This window comes from Prinia subflava, chromosome 2 (assembly GCF_021018805.1).
Source record: "Prinia subflava isolate CZ2003 ecotype Zambia chromosome 2, Cam_Psub_1.2, whole genome shotgun sequence".
NCBI classification, from domain to species: Eukaryota; Metazoa; Chordata; class Aves; order Passeriformes; family Cisticolidae; genus Prinia; species Prinia subflava.
Window position 1 is genome coordinate 61,995,338 of NC_086248.1, and position 18,069 is coordinate 62,013,406.

Below are 18,069 nucleotides of genomic sequence, written 5' to 3' on the forward strand. Positions count from 1 at the left end.
GTGTCGCTCAGCTCCTCCCACTCCAGCACGGGAGGCTCCCCCTCCATGGGCGGTCCCAAGCCTCGGGCACCGCCCCGGGTTGCCACCCACAGCCGGGACAGACACGCCCTGGCTGTGACGAGCGTGGGAACCGGATGTGACATCCCGGAACTTGCCCTCCCCAAGATGGCGGCGCCCATGCCGGAGAAATGTAAACAAACTCCGATGAAAAATCAGAAAGTTTCCCACACGTCCTGCAGTTTCTCTGACGATTCAGAGGATTCATCAGCCAGCATAGATCCCTGGCACAACATAAGGAAAGAAACCAGCACCCCAGAGCCAGCCCGGCTCTGGCGACAGGAGACCAAAACAAAACAAAAACAAGGACAGAGCAAGACTAAAGCAGTGAAAGTTTATCATCGTCTAAAACCCTCCAAGAAAACAGAACAGAGACAGCTAACAGTTCAATTCCAGCAGCCAAGATACAAAGTAGACTTCGTCCAAAAGAAGACTGTCATGAAAACCACTACAAGAATCCACCAAAGCAGTAAGCTCAAAATACCTTAAAACCCTGACCTATTCTTTTATTTTGCAGTTTTAACAAGAAACCCAGAACTTTATAAGTTAATTTTTTCATTAAGATCTGAAAAAGACTACCAAGTAATTCCAATACAAAAAGTTTTTCTTTTCTGTTTTGTCAATTAAGCAAGAAGATTGTAATAACTTGCCCAAAAATTTATATTCCAAACTAATTATAAAAGCGAATTTCTAAATAATTTTTCCTTTACAGGAAAAGATTCTGCAAAAATATTTTGCTTGCTCATATCTTTAATTGAAATAGTTAATTCAAAATTCAAAAGTTTTTAAAAATAGCCCGTATAAATATTACAAAAAAAAAAATAAATTATTAAATTCATCTCTATAATTAAATTGAAAACCTTTCAAAATTCATACTCCTCTAAAAACAATTCGTTTTATAAATAAGTCAAGAAAATCTAAAATCTTATAACCATGTAGTAAAATCCTAACACCAAAAAATAAAAATCAGATTTTAAGAAACTCTAAAAACTATATCTCAAAACCAAAAAAGAACAACTGTCTACATGTTTTTCAAAGTTCATATTTTATGTTTACAAATTTTTATGTTGCAAGTTTGGTAGAGGGAACAGAGACCTCTCAAGAAAAAGTTCTAATCAATTGTAAAATTCACATTAAAATACTAATCTTTTTCCTTTTTTCTCAACAGCAACTGTATTGTGTCACATGTTAAAGCAAACACTAAACTCCTAAGTTTTATAGCAAATAGCAAGGTAACAGCAAACTTTTAACCATACATCAAAATACATCAGCTCTTGTAAAAAGTGTCGCATATATCTCAAAGTCAAATTAAGACAATTGTGCAACCATGCCCAAACTACCAAACACTAACTACACCATCAATAGCAGCAAAAGTTAACCCTCAAAATTAAAAACAAGTATCATGCAATATCAACCATTTAAACCATTCAAACAAATTCACTTGTCTAACCACACACTTTTTAAAGTATGTTCTACCTCAACACATAAAGGAGAAAAAGGCCAAAAAAAACAACAACAACAACAACAAAAAAAAAAAAAAAAAAAAAAAAAAAAAAAAAACCAAAAAAACCAAAAAAAAAACCAAAAAAAACCCAATTAAAACATCTCTTGTAAACATTTCTCATTCCTAAATGTACAGTTCTTAAAATTACAGAAGTTTTTCAACATATCAAATCTACCACATATTATAACTAATTCATTCAAAAGCCAATCTATTGTTAAAAAGCACACAAATAGCTAAAAATGCTCTTTAAAAGATAAAAATGGGAAAGGGTGTAGTGCTTTCTATTATAGAAAGGTTGAACAAAGTTATATATATGTTTTTTAATCTCTCATATTCATAAAAATTCTGAAAACAAGACAAATTTTAAAGCCTGTCCTTTATGGCAGGGAGAGAGGTTTTGTTTGTCTCCACAGGTACAGACTCTAAGAAAGTTCCTGCAAAAGAAGTTGAGTCACAACTACAAAAGAAGAAAGGAGAGCAGAACACACCTCAAGAAGAGCATGCAAAAGGACCCAGAGTGACCACAGACTGTGTCTTCAAAAAGACTTCTGCATTTTGACACAACCCAGCACTATAGACACTGAAATACATTTGAAGCAGAGACTTAAGTTTTATAAAAGTTGCACTGTTAAAATTTTTGAAGTTATTATTGTCATGTCAAAATTGTTCGTTGTTGTATGTTAAAAGTTATTATCAAATCTTTATGTAGAAGAAAAAGAAAATATAGTTCACTTGAAAAAATCTCCCCAAACAAAAAGTAAAATAAAATTCATATGTAATTTGAGACTAAATATTAATTTTAAAGATTGGCTAATAAAAAGAAAGTACCAAATTTAAAATTTTGTAATCCATAAAACTACAGCTTAACTATAAACCAAATTGTTAAATAACAATAAGTTATTGACACAATCACAATTATGAACAAAAGTGAGAATTTTTCAAAGTAACTATTTCTCTTTTTTTTCTTTTTTTAATATGATTTTACAGGGTGAGATGTAGTCGTGCATTTCTGTACCCGAGCAGGTGTTTCCATATAAGGAAGTGAAGCTAGAATTTTCTATAGCCTGCTCGCTGTAATTGGCTTGGTCCCAACACAGACACAGTGATAGGACTGTAGAAGTGCACCTCAAAGTCTAGTGTCCATTTCATTGGGCCAAGAGCCAAAAAAGCCCACCTAGACCATCGAGTACTAAAGGGCCTGCATAAGGGTACACGAGGCTTTTTGGGAGTGCCTTAGCCTGTGTAGCTTTGCTTGGTACACGGTGCTCGGCTTATCTCTTTTCATTTTGTAACGTTTATTATTTTCCTGTTATTAAAACTTTATTTTACAAAGCATATCCTGGGAAGCCGTCTCGCTATTTTATTAAGCCATTTCTCCGCTGGCTGGACCCTCGGAGTTATCGGGAGGTACCCCGATATATGTAGACATAACTGTATATTTTCAAAGATGAACGTGTTACAGGTCATGGAGTTCATCTAGCCATTTGTTAGAAACAGGAAAAAGAGAAGGAATGGAAATATTCACACATTGTATTCAAATTAAAATGTCTGTTAAAAAAAAGGTGGTTGTTTCTAGAAATTTTCTTTTCTACCAGTTGGTGTAGAAATCAAAAAAGCTATTTGAAAATGCACAGTGTTGCTTGTTTTTCACAAGTCTGTCAAAAAATGTGACTCAGTAGCTGGTTTTCACTTCTACTATACAGTAGATGCTGTATATCTCTCCTATCAAAGTAATCAAGAGAAAATGAAAACTATGCAGGGAACACAAACTTACATTTATTCTTTAGATACAGTTCTTTTGTTAATGAGGAAAACTAACTACAAAGATTTGTTGGAACTTTGTGGTTTGTGTGTACTCTGTCAATTTAAATTATATAGCTGTAATAACAGCATGTATAAGACCTTAGTCCTAGTAGAATCAAGCTCAACAAGTGGGTATAATGGCAGATAATAACCACGATACCTCACGAACTTTGTAACGGGAGATGTTGCAGAAGACGGTTGCTGCTTCATGGTGGCTGCTCTCAGCTGTCACAGCTCAGCAGCACTTTGTGGTCTGGACTCTCAGAGAGAGTCTCCTCCTGTTTCCTGCCCAGCTTGAGTCCTTCATCATGATCTGTAGTCATCAACAACCAGTACTACGAGTTTGGGAAAAGGGGGCTGTTAGATGAGGGGCTATGTAACTTCTCAAGAGCAGCAAATGAAAGGACACAGAACAATAATGCATGACATAAAATGGGTGCAGAGCTGCCAATTCTCTTCCTTGTGATAGAAGAATAACATCAACACAACTCAGAGACAAGAAGTTCAAATCTGGTAATGGAAATATCTTTTTGAATGATACCTAGTTAATCTCTGGAATGCTCTACCCTACCTTTCAGTAATACATCACTGAAATACAGATATTCAAAAAAGTTTTGAAGTATGAAAGTCTAGAAGCCTACACAGTCCACCGCTCTTCTCTAGGCCCTATCGTGCAACTCTAGCAAGTTTCTGAAATCAGGGGAGTCTACAGTCAGTAAGAATGTGCACCATTACGCTAAAGTTTAAAGAGTACAAGGTACATAAACCATCAAGACTGAAGGATCTAAGCACCTATATTTTGACATAAGTTTTGGAAGAAAACTCCCCTTGAAGGCTGGTTGTTTCATAATGGTCTGCTAAGCTCTCCTGAAGCATCTAACATCGGCTACACCTGGAGCCTGGGTACATGACAACTCTCGTCTGCGAATGGCAGCTCCTTTTTGGTTACTTCTTGCAGCAGCAAATCCTCTCCCAGATCTTCAGAGCTCTTCGTATTTCCAGTGACTGGCACAAAGGAAAAACTGAATCCTTGGTTCTAGACAAATCATAGACCAGTTCCCAGTGGCTACTCTTTAGCAAATAACAAAACATGGGCATTTTCTATGCCTTTATTTAATGACGTTTTCCAGCATCACTTTCTTCTTTTCCACAAGGAGTGATAACTTTACCCAGAGCTATTAAAATGTGGAATGTCTTCCAAACGAGGTGATGGCTTACAGCAGCTGCAACATTCAAAGCAAACAAACAAATCATTTGTGGTTGTAGTGTAGGACCAATCTTCTGCTTTCAGGGACAGGAGCACAATGACCCACACTAAATATGTTCTACTTTTGGTTTCTAATACTGACTGATGTGAGGCACATCATCATAACTCCCCCAGAAACACAGGAGAGTTTGCTCTTCATCTAATCAGAATTCTTAAGATCTCACCTATATTAAGATGCTGGGCTTCTTATATTAACAGCCAGACAGACCTAATACACCCACATCAGGAATGTAAATAGTTTAGAAATTTTAAAGACCAAAAAGTAAGTTCAATGAACAGTCATCATTCAGGATATAACAGGGGTCATCCCCTCTTGTTCCATTTTCTTAATGCTGGATTCCTCTCCATTCATCTGAGCGGAGAACAATATGTGGGTCACAGGAATGTGCTACTGTGCTACTGGTGTGGAGTGGCTTATGCAGTCAGAAGTAGCCAAGTCCTGAGAAACTGCAGCTGCAAATAATGCCAAATCCAAAACACTGAGCATGACATGGTGCTGGCATCCTCTGGGATGAAAAAAGCCTAGCAGAAATTTGTGTTTATGTACAGGTAGCTACAATGACAGAAACTTAGCAGATTCACTGCAAAGTGCTGTCATCTCTGGCAGTCACCTATTTTGATAAATAATTTTTCATTTTAAATATAGTAATGGTTGCTATGCCTTCTTGAGCTATATTTTAAGGAGCTGCACAAGGAAGTGAGAACATATTACCCATGCATGTCATCTGTGATTGTGCTGTTGCTTTGACTGAAACATATGAGGATGTGGAGGTGGAGGCAAGCCAGAAAGCAACAGTCCTTAATGGCTATGTCAGACCTGGAGATCCATACAGCCTTCTCTTGCTGAAAGCACTTCTGCTCTCCCACCCTCTTCCTAGGTCAGGTACAGGGGACGCTAATCTTCCCCTGGCCTATTTCTGCCGCTTCTGTTTCTTCCTACTCTTTCCTGTTCTGGGCAGCTCCAGCTCCAACTCTTTTCTCCTCCTCTGCATTGTCTCACATATCATCCACTTCTACATCAGCCTTCCACTCTGATTTCAAAGTCTCTTTCTCTCTCCCTCTCCCAGCATTCCCCACTTACTTGCATGACTTCAGCTTTGAAGCTGCTGACCTGGGAGCTGCACGTTTCCTTATCCACTTCTGTTTTAATCAATGATTTTAGTTCATTTCTTTTACTTGCCCACAGGACATTTTACATTTTTGGGGTTTTTTTCTCTAACTACCAACTCTGCTGATCTTTATTGAACTTTTATCTTCAGTGCTCACTTTCAAAAGCATGCATGGCACCCTTCCTACATGCAAACCCTCAGCATAGCCTAGCAAAGCCATGTTGTGTCTCTCCTGCTCCATTGGCACCACTAACCTCAAAATTCCTTCTGGTTTTTCAATTCAGCCCTTCTTTATCAATATGACTGAATTCTCACCAAGCTTCACACTCTAACCCACCAGCCTTCTCTTCTGAATGTCAAGGTTTGTCCTAGCAGTCTGTGCCAACATCTGCTCCCTCTGATCTTCCTCTCCTTCTAAGGAGAATCCCTAGTGGAAATCCTACAGCAAGCCTGATAGAATCAATCTCAAATTCATTCCAAATCCTCAGTGTACACTCCTTTCTTAAATTTGTTCAAGAAGAATTCAGCAAATTACTCCATCTAAATGCTCTCCCTCAGCAAATCTACAGAACTTTCTTAAAGTCACTTCAAGCGAAACTTTATTTTCAAATGAAAGTTTAAAAGCTCTTTAAATAGAATTACAATAGAATGAAAGAATGAATCAAGTCCAAGCTTGGCACATGTGGAGGCAGCTCCTAGTGGATTTGAGATAGCAATAAGAGAACAGATCAAGTCTTTTGCTCCCAAACATGCAGCCCAGCACGACTACAGCAGTGGAGTCAGATTCTCGGGGTCTGCTTTTTGGCATCCTGAAGTGCTCAAAAGTAGAGGAGAAAAGAAAACATATTTAAAATAAACATATTTGTCTCAGTTTATTTTAGGGACATATTAGGCTCGGATATTAGTTACCATGAGGTCATTCTTGTTACAAGGAGCGCTGCATTTCTGGCTCTTTTCTGTTCCTTGACAACCAACTCCATAAACTCATTGGCAGAATTTTCTTGTAGTACTGGCAAACACTCTGATTTTCTTAGCACTGTCTAGATTTAACAATTCAATACAAACTATGACCTTTTCAAGCCATGCTAAATAAAGCCAATAGGCTTTTCCCATCTTATCCCATGGCCTTGATCCTGAAAGTCCATGTATGGTCTGCAACAAGCAAGGCAAATCTGTGAATGCTCTGCTGGGGCACTCCTTGTGAGCTCCCTCTCACAGAGAATGCATGAGCTAAGTGTGCCTACTCAAAAACTCTTTGACTGAAGGGAGAGAATGCAAAAAAACCCACCAAACAAACAAACAACCAAACAGAAGAAGCTTCTACTCTTCAAGAAAGGATGTTTCTCAGAAAACAAGTCCTTGAATCATGCTCAGGAAATATTAAGTTATTTAGCTATGTTCTTCCAGTTTCAGTGATGCTATTCAGAACTGTTTACCAGTTTTCTTATTTACCAATTTTACTTAAAAAAGCATTTGCTATTCTACCATCTCTTTCATACATGACAGATTCAGTAACACACAAAATAAAATAAGCTTTCCTCTACTTGGAGTTGAAAAAAGCATTCACAGAATCAAACGTAAACAACATCCTCCTGTATGTTCCTTTCCAGTAAAAAGTGCAACACAATACATAAAACATGTAGGATGGTAAGAAAGTTTCAGCTGAGATGGGAAGAGAATTCAAATTTCAAGAACAAAACTGTCTTCACTATATTCTGAGAGTTGCAGCGAAAACACTTCTGCTGAGGGAAAAATCGAATAGGCAAAAGGACAAATTCTCAAGTGGCAGATCCCTAAGTTCTAGTTAAAAATAACATAAACCACAAACTAAGCCCCAGACCGGGACCCATGGTCAACCCTAGGTACAAAGGAAGGAAGTTCTACCAGGCTGTATGGAACTAGGTCATTTGCAGGTATAGTCTCATTTTAATACCCTGTGCTAACCTTGAGGGTTCTGCCACCGAGGACATCAAATCCCAGTTTAGCCATTCCAAGCCTTCTGAGTGATTAAGGTCTCTACTGAAATGTGGTCACTTAGCAGCAGGAAGACAGTGGATTTCAGCTGTGAAAAGAAGGCACACCCTGAATGAGAGGGATGATGAACTCCTCACTTTTCATACTTTCTGGTAGATTTTTCCAGTCTGTGAATAAGACACATAATATTGATATAATGTGACCAAGATTTGGCTTGCAGCCTCAAGGACATCTTGGATACAGTTCTCCATAGCACCTGCAGGCTGAAGACATGCGGAACTTAAAAGTGATGGCACGGTGTAGCTTTTGTCTGCCTCCACTAACCTGCAAAGGTCTCCTTCCATAACATTACAGGGAGAAATGGGTTGTATGTGCATAATTTAGCAGCATAAACTTCTAAGATTGTCTTACCTCATTTAACGAGAAATCACAACTTGGGAGAACGTGAATCACTTGAGAGTAGCCCTATATGTTTTGGAAATAATATACGTGCAGGCAAAACCAATAAACAGCAAAAGCAAAGGCAGATGACCATAATCTGTGCCTGGGTAATTATTAATGCAGTAATTATTTAATGCAGAATCTTCTTCTTGTGCTTTATTTGGCCTGCAATTTTCCTTAACCTTGCAGCTGCAGGATACAGATGCACTGTACTAGGCAGGATCAAGCCAGATGAGCATAACACTGATACTTAAAGATTGATTCTTAAAAGATTTTAAGACACATTTGGTTTCATTTCACTTGTAAAACTGCATTGTTTCAATTTTAAATTCTTATTAAATACCATTGCATGTGTCTACTTAGATGATTTTGAGAAAACAGGAGTTGCCAGAGGAGGTCAAGCCATAGGTAACTCTGCCAATCTGTCTCCAGGCATCATTAGAGGAAGGTCAAGAACTATCACAGTTAAGCATTACTCTATATGGGTTAAAAACACAACTACTTTTTCCTGAAGGAATAATCATGTGCCTTTTTGCATGAGGCTGCCCTTATCTTGCAATTACCAATATTATTCTTTTTTAAGAAGAGTAGGTATGTTTATCACATTAGTTTTGTCTCTCTTTGCTGCTGGAAATTTTGGAAAATACCTTCTTAGCTAAGGAGGAAGGATGCTGTGAATTGAAAAGAAAGAATATGAAATGGGGGTCATGAAATGCAGGATAAAGGATAGATGGCATCAAAGGAGAAATATAAATAAAAAAAAGGTTTAGTGAGAAATAAATACTAGGGTGACAAAAGTATATTAACTCTGTCGTGCAAGTCAAGTGCTTGATTAGAAACTGCCCAAAGATTTAATTTAATGTTGTATAAGAAAGATTATTTCTGTTTCAGTTTAATTTCTCACCAGCATTTGCATTTCTTAAAACAAACTTTAGAGTGTTTGGATTACTGACTTATTCTGTAATCAATTTTACAGAAAGAATTTATGAACTAGTAAAGAAAAAAGGACAGTGTTCTATCTTTTCTGTTGCCGCTTAAATACTGATGCAGGAAATAATTTGCCTATTCTCAATTTTATTTGATAGAACAAAAACCCCAAGCAATAAAACTAAGGTCCAAGGAAAACATTTAGCTTGAAAAAAGGTTGAAAAATGTACCCTTGGAAAGACCACTGCTTACATGGGATTGTTCAACAAATTCCTGTTGTGTGAGGTTTGGCATATACTTTCTAAAAATATAAGCATCTGGGGAAACCAGACAAAGCCCAGGTCTTGGACCAAACGAGGCATGCAGCGTGAATCTGTTAGCGATTATATCCATAATGAAATATGTGCCCAAATTTAGCAGTACAAAACCCCCAATACAATGTGAAAACACAGCATGTACAGCCCTTACCATAAAATATAGCCAACAGCGAAGGTGCACACTGCAGCCAGTCCACAGCTCCTGCTGGGATACTGATGATGTGTTGTTCTCATCTCGATTAATACAAAGGGCAAAACTGTTGTGTGCTGGAAAAAAACCAAAACAACGGGGAAAACCAGGTGATACAAATGGTTCTCTATATTTTCATTTCAATTCTACAATAAAAAACTTAATCGCAGACACCCAAAGACAATTCTTGATGATTAGAAAGACAAGGCAAAGTAACTACAAAGTTGCTCAATAACCCAACCAGTATCATTTCTATAACGTCCAATCGTTCGAGATAGCGCAGGAAAACTGAGTAACCGGAATGTGCTTTTTCTTTTGTTCAGAAATCCAAGGCATATAATGTGTCATGAGGGGACACAGGACCCAACCCCAGTGCAGCCCTGAAGTCGCTCTGTGATCTCTGCTGTGTCACTTCATTTATTTTGACCACTCTCGTTGGAAGGCAATGCATCTGGTTTTCAGAAACTAAGTACAAACAATGCCAAATGAATGAATATAAATGGAGATATTTAATGCTTCTGAGAATTAGGTTTAAATGTATCTCAATCTGGGGACTTGAAAATAGGGGACGTATTTTCAAATTATAGCATCAGTACCTCTGTTCCTCCATCTGCAAGACAGAAGCAATTATATTCAGAAAGGTGTTGTGAATCTTAATTTGTTAGTTGTGCAAAGTAGTTTTAGATTCCCAAATGAAGCATATGAAAGCCAAAGCTGTAAAAACCATTTTCAGCCACTTGTCTTTATTTAGCTGTGAAACTCCTTATTTTGTTGTTTTCCCATACACATTTCCTACACTGCCCCTTCTGAGAAGGCCTGTTCATCCAATTAATGTCAGCAGTATGAAAAACTGCATCCAGTCTGCCCCCAACACTCAATGTCTACATTTCAGAGTGCTGGCAGGCATGAAAATATACATAAGCAAGGAACAAATGTGCCAGGAAATAAACCCCATAATTTCTGAATATACAGCTCACTTAAGACCAGCGTTAGTGTTGACTCCAGAAAGATAACTTGCCTTGCCTCCAAGGAGTCAAGTTTTTGCTGGCATCTAAAGGGAATTACCTCAGTTGAGAACTTAGCTCTAGGGCTTGTTAAGGCTGACTGAACTCTTCTGCTCACTCCACAGGAATGCCTGGAGGTGTAAGGATTGCAAGGGCAGCCCAAGTCCTAATGCAGGTTCAGTCCTTTCCTGAGTACTTGATCACCAACTGGAAAGGAAAGTTATGGCACACACTGGCCGCATTCTGCCATCATGTAGTTCTGGGGGATGTCAGAGGGTCAGATTTTTAAGTTTGCAATAATTACAATGTAAACCCACACTGCCTTTCACCTGTGTGCCAATAGGAGAGGCATGGAGTAGAAATATCTTTTGTGGATTATAGCTTCAACTGAGAAGAAACATAGTGGGGTCTAAGCCTTTGAAAACTGCAAAGAAGAATAGTTTGAATGGGAAATAGGATAACGGAAATGCTCTAGCTGAGAGATGTAATATAATTGAATTGGACATCTGCTCTGATTTTCAAGGCGTTAGTAATTAATGACTAGCATTTGGAGAATATCAGGTGGATAATACAGCAGTTAGGGGAGCTTTCAGTTTCTTCATCTTTTAACAACTTGTTCCACCCCCTTTCCTTTAAATAGTATAAATCAGCATCAAGGGAATGCAGAGATATTTTGCATGTGGTCTGCTATAAAGCTGCCCACCATTAGATGAAAGGTCTATGAGCTGCAGAGGACCTTCAGAATTTGTGATCAGGGACTGACAGCAGAGCAAGCCCTGGAGATTCACCAGCACATCTTGAATCTGTATGGAAAAGGTCTCCACGAAGAGAGAGATCAGTGCCTCGCTCGGCAGAGCCCCCAAAGCAGAGCAGCTGGAGGCTGTGCAAATGTCTCCTGCCCTGCCCCCATAACTTATTCAGAGAAAAAACCAGAAGAAAACAATAGCTATTAATTCCAAACTCCACCCTTGATACTCCTTGTACAACGTATTCTTGTAATCCAGTAGCTTAGTTTTAACTCTACACTCTACAGATGATTTTTACAGAGCTTGTGAGCTTGGTTTCTCCATGTAAATGTTTACTGCTTTTGATATTGCTTGTAGATGAGCTCCTCATTGATGATAACAACTCAACAGCTTGCCAATTAAAAAGTAGTTAAAATAATTTCAGCAATCAAGCCTTAATCTAGAATACTCTTCCCCTTTCCCTCCTCCCAATTCTTGTGGTTATATAATAAAATAGGTTATTATTTTCCTAAATTCTCACTTCTGCTCTTTTCTAAAGGTAAGGGGTGGGGGGGAAGCAGATAATGAGCTCTACCACTAAAGAGTTCATGTACAAAATCCTGTTAAAAGTACAGTGGAATTAGAAGTGTAAGGAGAAAATCAGAGATGTGTATCTTTCATCTCAGTCTGCTAGAGTGAATGTCAATGCTACATGCAAACACTGCAGTTTTACAAATTTAGAGTATGGTTCAAAACTTTGGTTCAAAATGCTGTTGTGAAAGTGCCACTCTAAAAAAATGCTTCAGATCCTTTACCAAACCACAATCAAGACAAAATTTCCTTTTTCTACATTTCAGCTCCTCCAAAAACCTTGATTTAAAAAACATGAAATTTTGTAGTCTGGGATACCTTCTATCCAACAGTGCCAATTAAAACTCTGGACTGAAGCACAGTGAAGATGATCAGGGATCAAATGTGCTTCCAGTGGGATCCATAAGGGCTGGGTATTCTGCAGGGGGCGTAAGATTTCATATCCTCTAATGTTTTTGCCACCTGATTTTTGAATAAACAAGCCAGTGGGAATCTGAGGCTTAGAGAGAAAATAGCATTGATATTTCCCCGACCTGCCTAAAGATCACGCTGTGCTGATCAAACATACCCAACTGGTACCTTTGGGACTGATCCCTTTTACTTACTGGCACGGGGGGGACAAAACCACATTTCTCACCTTGTTTGCCAAGCATCTCCTGGGGCTTGCTTACTTCAGAGAAGACTGAGGAATGAGGAAGTTCAAATAACAAGGAGGTTTAAACAGTAAAGATGATTAGCTGCTCTAAGACCTTTCCAGTAGTTGCCATTTTGCACCATTAAAAGTTTTTAAGAAAAGAACAAATATATAATTAGAGTATAATGACTAGTATAATATTATAATAGTAAACTATGCTAGCACCACTAATTATTGCTATATTGATAACGTACTTTTAATATGGACTAAGTAGTTACAAGCAAAACTATATTTTTACCTGGACAACCTATTCTCCTCCCACTGAGGCCAGCTATCCCTGTGAGATAGTTTTGCCTGTATGACTGTGCTGACACAAGAGACCTGTGCTGAGCACTGCTGTGGCCACACCAGGGAGCACCATTCCCACTGTCCCAGAAAGGCAATCCTTTCTGCATATGTTCCCTGTTGTGACTGCAGGCTCAGGATAGTCCCCAGCCCCCAGCTCAGCCCAGGCAGCAGTGGGGGAGATATCAAACCCTGTTATCCTTAGCAGGATCTCTTAGACTGAGCTTTTTCAGGGCTCAGTAATTGCATCTTACTATAAGAAAATGCACCCTGTTCGCTTCTCCAGCTGTGACTGTGGTGCTATCTGCAAGGTGACCTCGCAGCCACAAGCCCTTTTTTTCTCTGGAGTGCCAAGACAGCAGCCCTCAGACCCCTTTTTTATCCCTCTCTGAAGGATTCATCTGCCATGATGAATGTGAGCTGAAGAGCTGACCATATGCCCCCAGTACCCAGCCACGGCATTGCCCTGCTCAAACCCCTCACTGCCTGCCCTGCTGCTGGAAAGGCAGCTTTGATAAATCTTTTTGCTAGGAAGTGCTGGTTTCAGCAGAGTAGAAAGCTGCAACTTCCTCTCATTCTGTGTCTACCACATGGCATTACTTTCCAAGGACCCATCACCAACAAGTGGTGAAGAAATCTGGCTTGCCAAACCTCCAACTGCTAGAACACAGAGAAACCAGTACAATACACAGAGCCTAGATGAAATGTATGGGAAAGTTATCATACAGAGAATCTGATCCACAAGATACTCTGGAGACTGACTCCAAAGAAGCAACCTCTGAGTGAAGCTGAATTAGCACACACTACAAAGAAAGCCATCCTGGACTCTTGCAGGTGGATTAATTCCTAGAGCCACTGCTACGGATTCTTAAGAGAAACTTTGCTCATTAATAACTCTTTAAAAGATATTACTAAAATATGTACCACCCCCCGCATGGTATACATGTGCCTAATGACATTTGAGAGCAGAAAATCACATTACAAATATGCACCACAACTTCAGTTCTGGCTTGGGAAGCTGAGCTTTGACGGAGAACTGTGCTTCCCTGTTTTAGGTGTGTTCTGCAACAGTTAGTTGGAAAAAAAAATGCAAATTAGGTACATTAACAATGAGTTGTGAAACAGTCTTTAGGCAATTAAGTGCTCATTCTTGAAAGCCTGATTATATATTTTATCTTCCAACCAGTAAGTGCTGCTTTTTTAAAATACTGGTTTCAACAGTACCTTACTTGGCCTTTTCTCCCTCCTTTAACTGTATTTTAAATGGAATCTTAAAACTTTTCAAAATGTGCTAAATGGACTGCTTTATGTATTGTATCATCAGCACAAATGTGGTAGTGATGTCTTCCCAAGCCATTCTCCTGATCTGCACTGACTGTCCAGAACTACCCTTGTGAAAAGGAGTTCAGTCTACAGAGGCATCTCAGATGCCAAGGTAGTTCACAGAAGTTCTGTAGGAATGATTAAACTGTTTGAGGATCACACAAAATTGTGATTATAATTCACTTCAACCAACAGACTGTGACTTGTTACTCAATTTGACCAGACTAAAAACTACAGGGGTATAGGACATTTTAGTTCAATGGAAATACTGTGTACCTCTGTCATGTCTACATCATGACATTGAGCCCATGCTCTGAAGAGTCAGTGAAAGCCCATTGATGAGAAAGGAGGCCTTGCCAACATATTACCTGATGGACTGGGAGCCTCCTGGGTGTGCTGGTGTGCCCTGCAACCAGGAAGCTGCAGACAGGTTTTCACCCACAGAACTTGTGCAGGGCTACATCTCCCACTTCAAAGTCTCTGTCCTGGAAAGGGCAGCTGCCTCAACATCTGCTAGGGAAGCTACCCTGCAGCACACTGCCACTGTGTCTGAGACTTAGACTGGTATATATTTGGCAGTGCCCCCCTTCTTTGCACCCTTCTGTGCAAACTGCTGTATTTTTTGGCTGTCTCTGCTTTCTGCCTTTTAAATTTTGCCTATAAAATATGGTTTCCATCAAAAGGAGATTACTCTTCCCCTTTTTCTTTAGGTCTCACAACAAGATTATGTTGTTAAACAGCTGCTCCACATCAGAATGAGTGAAATCAGTCTGTCACTCTTTCTTCCCTCTCAGAGGTTTATGTAGCACCTTGAGACAAAGATTTTACAGAAACCAGCAGCAAACTGACCTATGCCTATTCCTCTAAATTTAATACCACTGTTTCATACCACTAAATTTAATACCACTACCACTACTGTTCACCTGGGAAGCCAATACTAATAGGCCTAAAAATCCCTACAGTTGTAGTCACTGCCATTTGTAGAGTAACAGGAGCAATAAAGGTCATTTTTCTGCATGCTCCTTGCAGATTACCATGGAAAACCACATCAGGAACTAGTAAAATAGGGGCATGATTATGATTTACTCCTTGAGAAACTTCTGAGAAAGGAACAGCTGGCAAGAGACTATTTATGTGTCGTCTGAAGGATGATACCTTCTACCAAGGCAGCCTAATCCATAAAGAGAGCAGCAGGATATCAGAACTGGGTGCATAATAAATTGGAATCCTTGAGTGAGTCTGAGCCCTTATGAGACTGAAAGTGCTGGTAGCACTTTTCCTATTACAGATGAGAAATTATGACTATTATATGAGACATGCTGATGCACAGGATGCACTCAAAGGCAGCCACAGACGGCTCACTAATTGTTATGGTAGGTTGGAGGGAGGAAGAAGTATTATATGATCTAAACAAAGACCAATACCTTATAACACCACAAAACACACAAGAGCCAAAGATAACCATTTTCAATCAATATGAGAGTGTAGAGTTCTTTGAAAAGAAAATTAATACTTCCTCTTTAATGTTACCCTCTATTTTCCATAGAAAAACACAGTGGCATTCCTGACCTAAGAGGACTTGTATCACTTTCTCCACGCATACCTGATGTTGACAGCTCTGTTCTTGTTTCTTCAGACACATACAGTATATACTATATATTGAAATAGCAGTGTCAATCTGGTCTCACCATATGCTATGACTGTCCTAGTGTCAAGGAGGTTATATATAGGTGTTTACCTATAGAATTTCCACAGTGCCAATCACTAAAACACTTCAGAGCCTCAAAAGCATTACTAAACATACCCTCACAGCAGCCCTGATCTGTAGGAGCAGGATATCCTATCCTCATTTTGATGAAGGGCAAGATGGAGAGGGCATGCCTTATTCAAGGTCATGTAGGGTAGCTATGGAGGAATAAAGAACTGCATAACATTCCTCAGTTCTGTTCCTGGGTGTTAGCCTAAGATTAGCAAGCATGTATAGAGAAATAACAAAAATTTGGTATGAAAGCCAATCTAATCCTTCAAGTTTATAGCTCAGAGACATTTTGGCCCTTTCAGCATCCATCAGTTGTCACCCTGATTGACCTCCTGTCCTGGTTCCCCTCTGCTTTTGGAGGCTTCTTCAATTGCCTCTCTCTGAGCTGTCTGTCTCTTTTTCATCTCAGCTCCTGGTGCTCCAAGCTGCTTTCTTGCAGCTCCCAGACTTAATACCTCAACATGACACACAAAATCTTGGTCACTTGGACTTGAAACAAGATGAGGGTAGGGACCAGACACAGTACATACAGTATAGCAAAACTGTGTAAAACCAGTGCCATGTTGCCAAATGGAACAGCATTGCTATGTGTTTCATTTTAACTTTGTTTAATTCAACGTAACTACTTTTAATGCTTGTCATGCATGCAGATACAATTAAACACATGCCAAGTGCAATGTCACATAAATAAACTCTCTTCTTTTGCTGGGATCCCTTAGCCAGGCTTTCTTGCTCCTTCTGTGCCATGCCCAAACTCCCCAGTCTGCTCCTGCCAGCAGGCACTGCTTGACCCTTAGCGGACTTTTAAAGTACAAGATAATCAACAAAGTCCTGGTCCTGTGCACTCAGCACAGCTGAGCAAACCCTGCAGACCCTAATTTACTTTCAACCTCAAGTCCTTATTTTTGCCATGAAATTCTTACAATAAACATGCTACTAACAACTTGGAATACATACACAGATATATCCTGTGTAAGGAGCACTCATTAATCACAGTGTTATGCAAAGTAATTTTTTTACGTATCTTTCTCAGTTTATTTGCCAGTTTAACCACCTGCCCTAGAATTTCTCAAGCTACTATTTGCAAAATGGTTTATCTAGGCAAAGAAATATATTGTTCTCTCTTAAAATTATCCTTAAAAACAATGTTTATACACACACATACTTACATGAGTTACCAAGATTTAATTTGCACGAATGAATATTTGACTGTTTTTGCAGGTCATGCTGAAAAAGTGCTTGCAAAGTCATTGAGCCTCATGTATTCTTAGCAAAAAAATCACTAAAGAGAGCTTGAAAATGTATTTTACCAATGGTTTAAATATGATTACTCATATGGAAAACAGTATTCCTCTCCCTGAAAAGTGAACTCTTTCCATACCATGACTCAAAGGCCTCAAAAGGGGGAAAATAATTTGTATCAGTATGTTTTCTAAATCTCTTTAACTAACTTTAAAATTTTATCAGTACATAAAGTATTCTGTATTAAATTCTAACATCTGGCAATCTCCCAGGACTAGTTTTAAGGCTTTCACAGAGGGATATTTTTGGCTTCATGATAGCCAAAGTATTCTCTTTCCAACATGAAAACATTGGATTCTGAATCTGTCACTAGTCCAGGACCAAATATTGCTTGTCCTGGGCTTTGGGCAAGTGTAATTTGGGGAAAGAAATTCCACATCTGGGAAAATAAAAAACCCATTATTTCTCAGTTTCTTTTTCAAGTGGTGACTCTTTGATGCTATTCGGAAATCTAAAATCTTGGAAGTGGTTACTGAGGGACTGGATTTATTGGGTGTTGTGTAGGTGAGGTAGCCAAAGGTCAAACTTCGGTCTATCACATGGTGATTGCAACTATCTGCAATGTGGTTCAAACAATTTATCTCACAGACATTGTTATTATCTTTATTTCATAATTTCTTTACATTGTGCATGTGAACTCCTTTAACAAATAGTTCTAGAGGATGTAACCTCCTAAGCTTTTTTGCTGTGTTAGAGAAAGCAGTAGCAGACTAAGGTGAGAATAGTCTCACTGCTGCATCCAACGTTCTATCTGCCCAGTTTTACTGGACGTGCATTGTCCTGAGTCTTCTAAGCAG

At 39.0% G+C, this 18,069-nt stretch overlaps 1 protein-coding gene across 2 annotated transcripts in view; it reads right to left on the bottom strand.

The window, feature by feature from the left end:
* Positions 1-18,069, bottom strand: part of AIG1 (androgen induced 1) — a 132,993-nt gene that overhangs the window by 8,987 nt on the left and 105,937 nt on the right. For both annotated transcript variants that reach the window (XM_063390236.1, XM_063390235.1), the window contains exon 4: positions 9,551-9,666. In XM_063390236.1, coding sequence (XP_063246306.1) covers positions 9,551-9,666 — 116 coding nt within the window. The remainder of the gene's footprint in view (positions 1-9,550; positions 9,667-18,069) is intronic.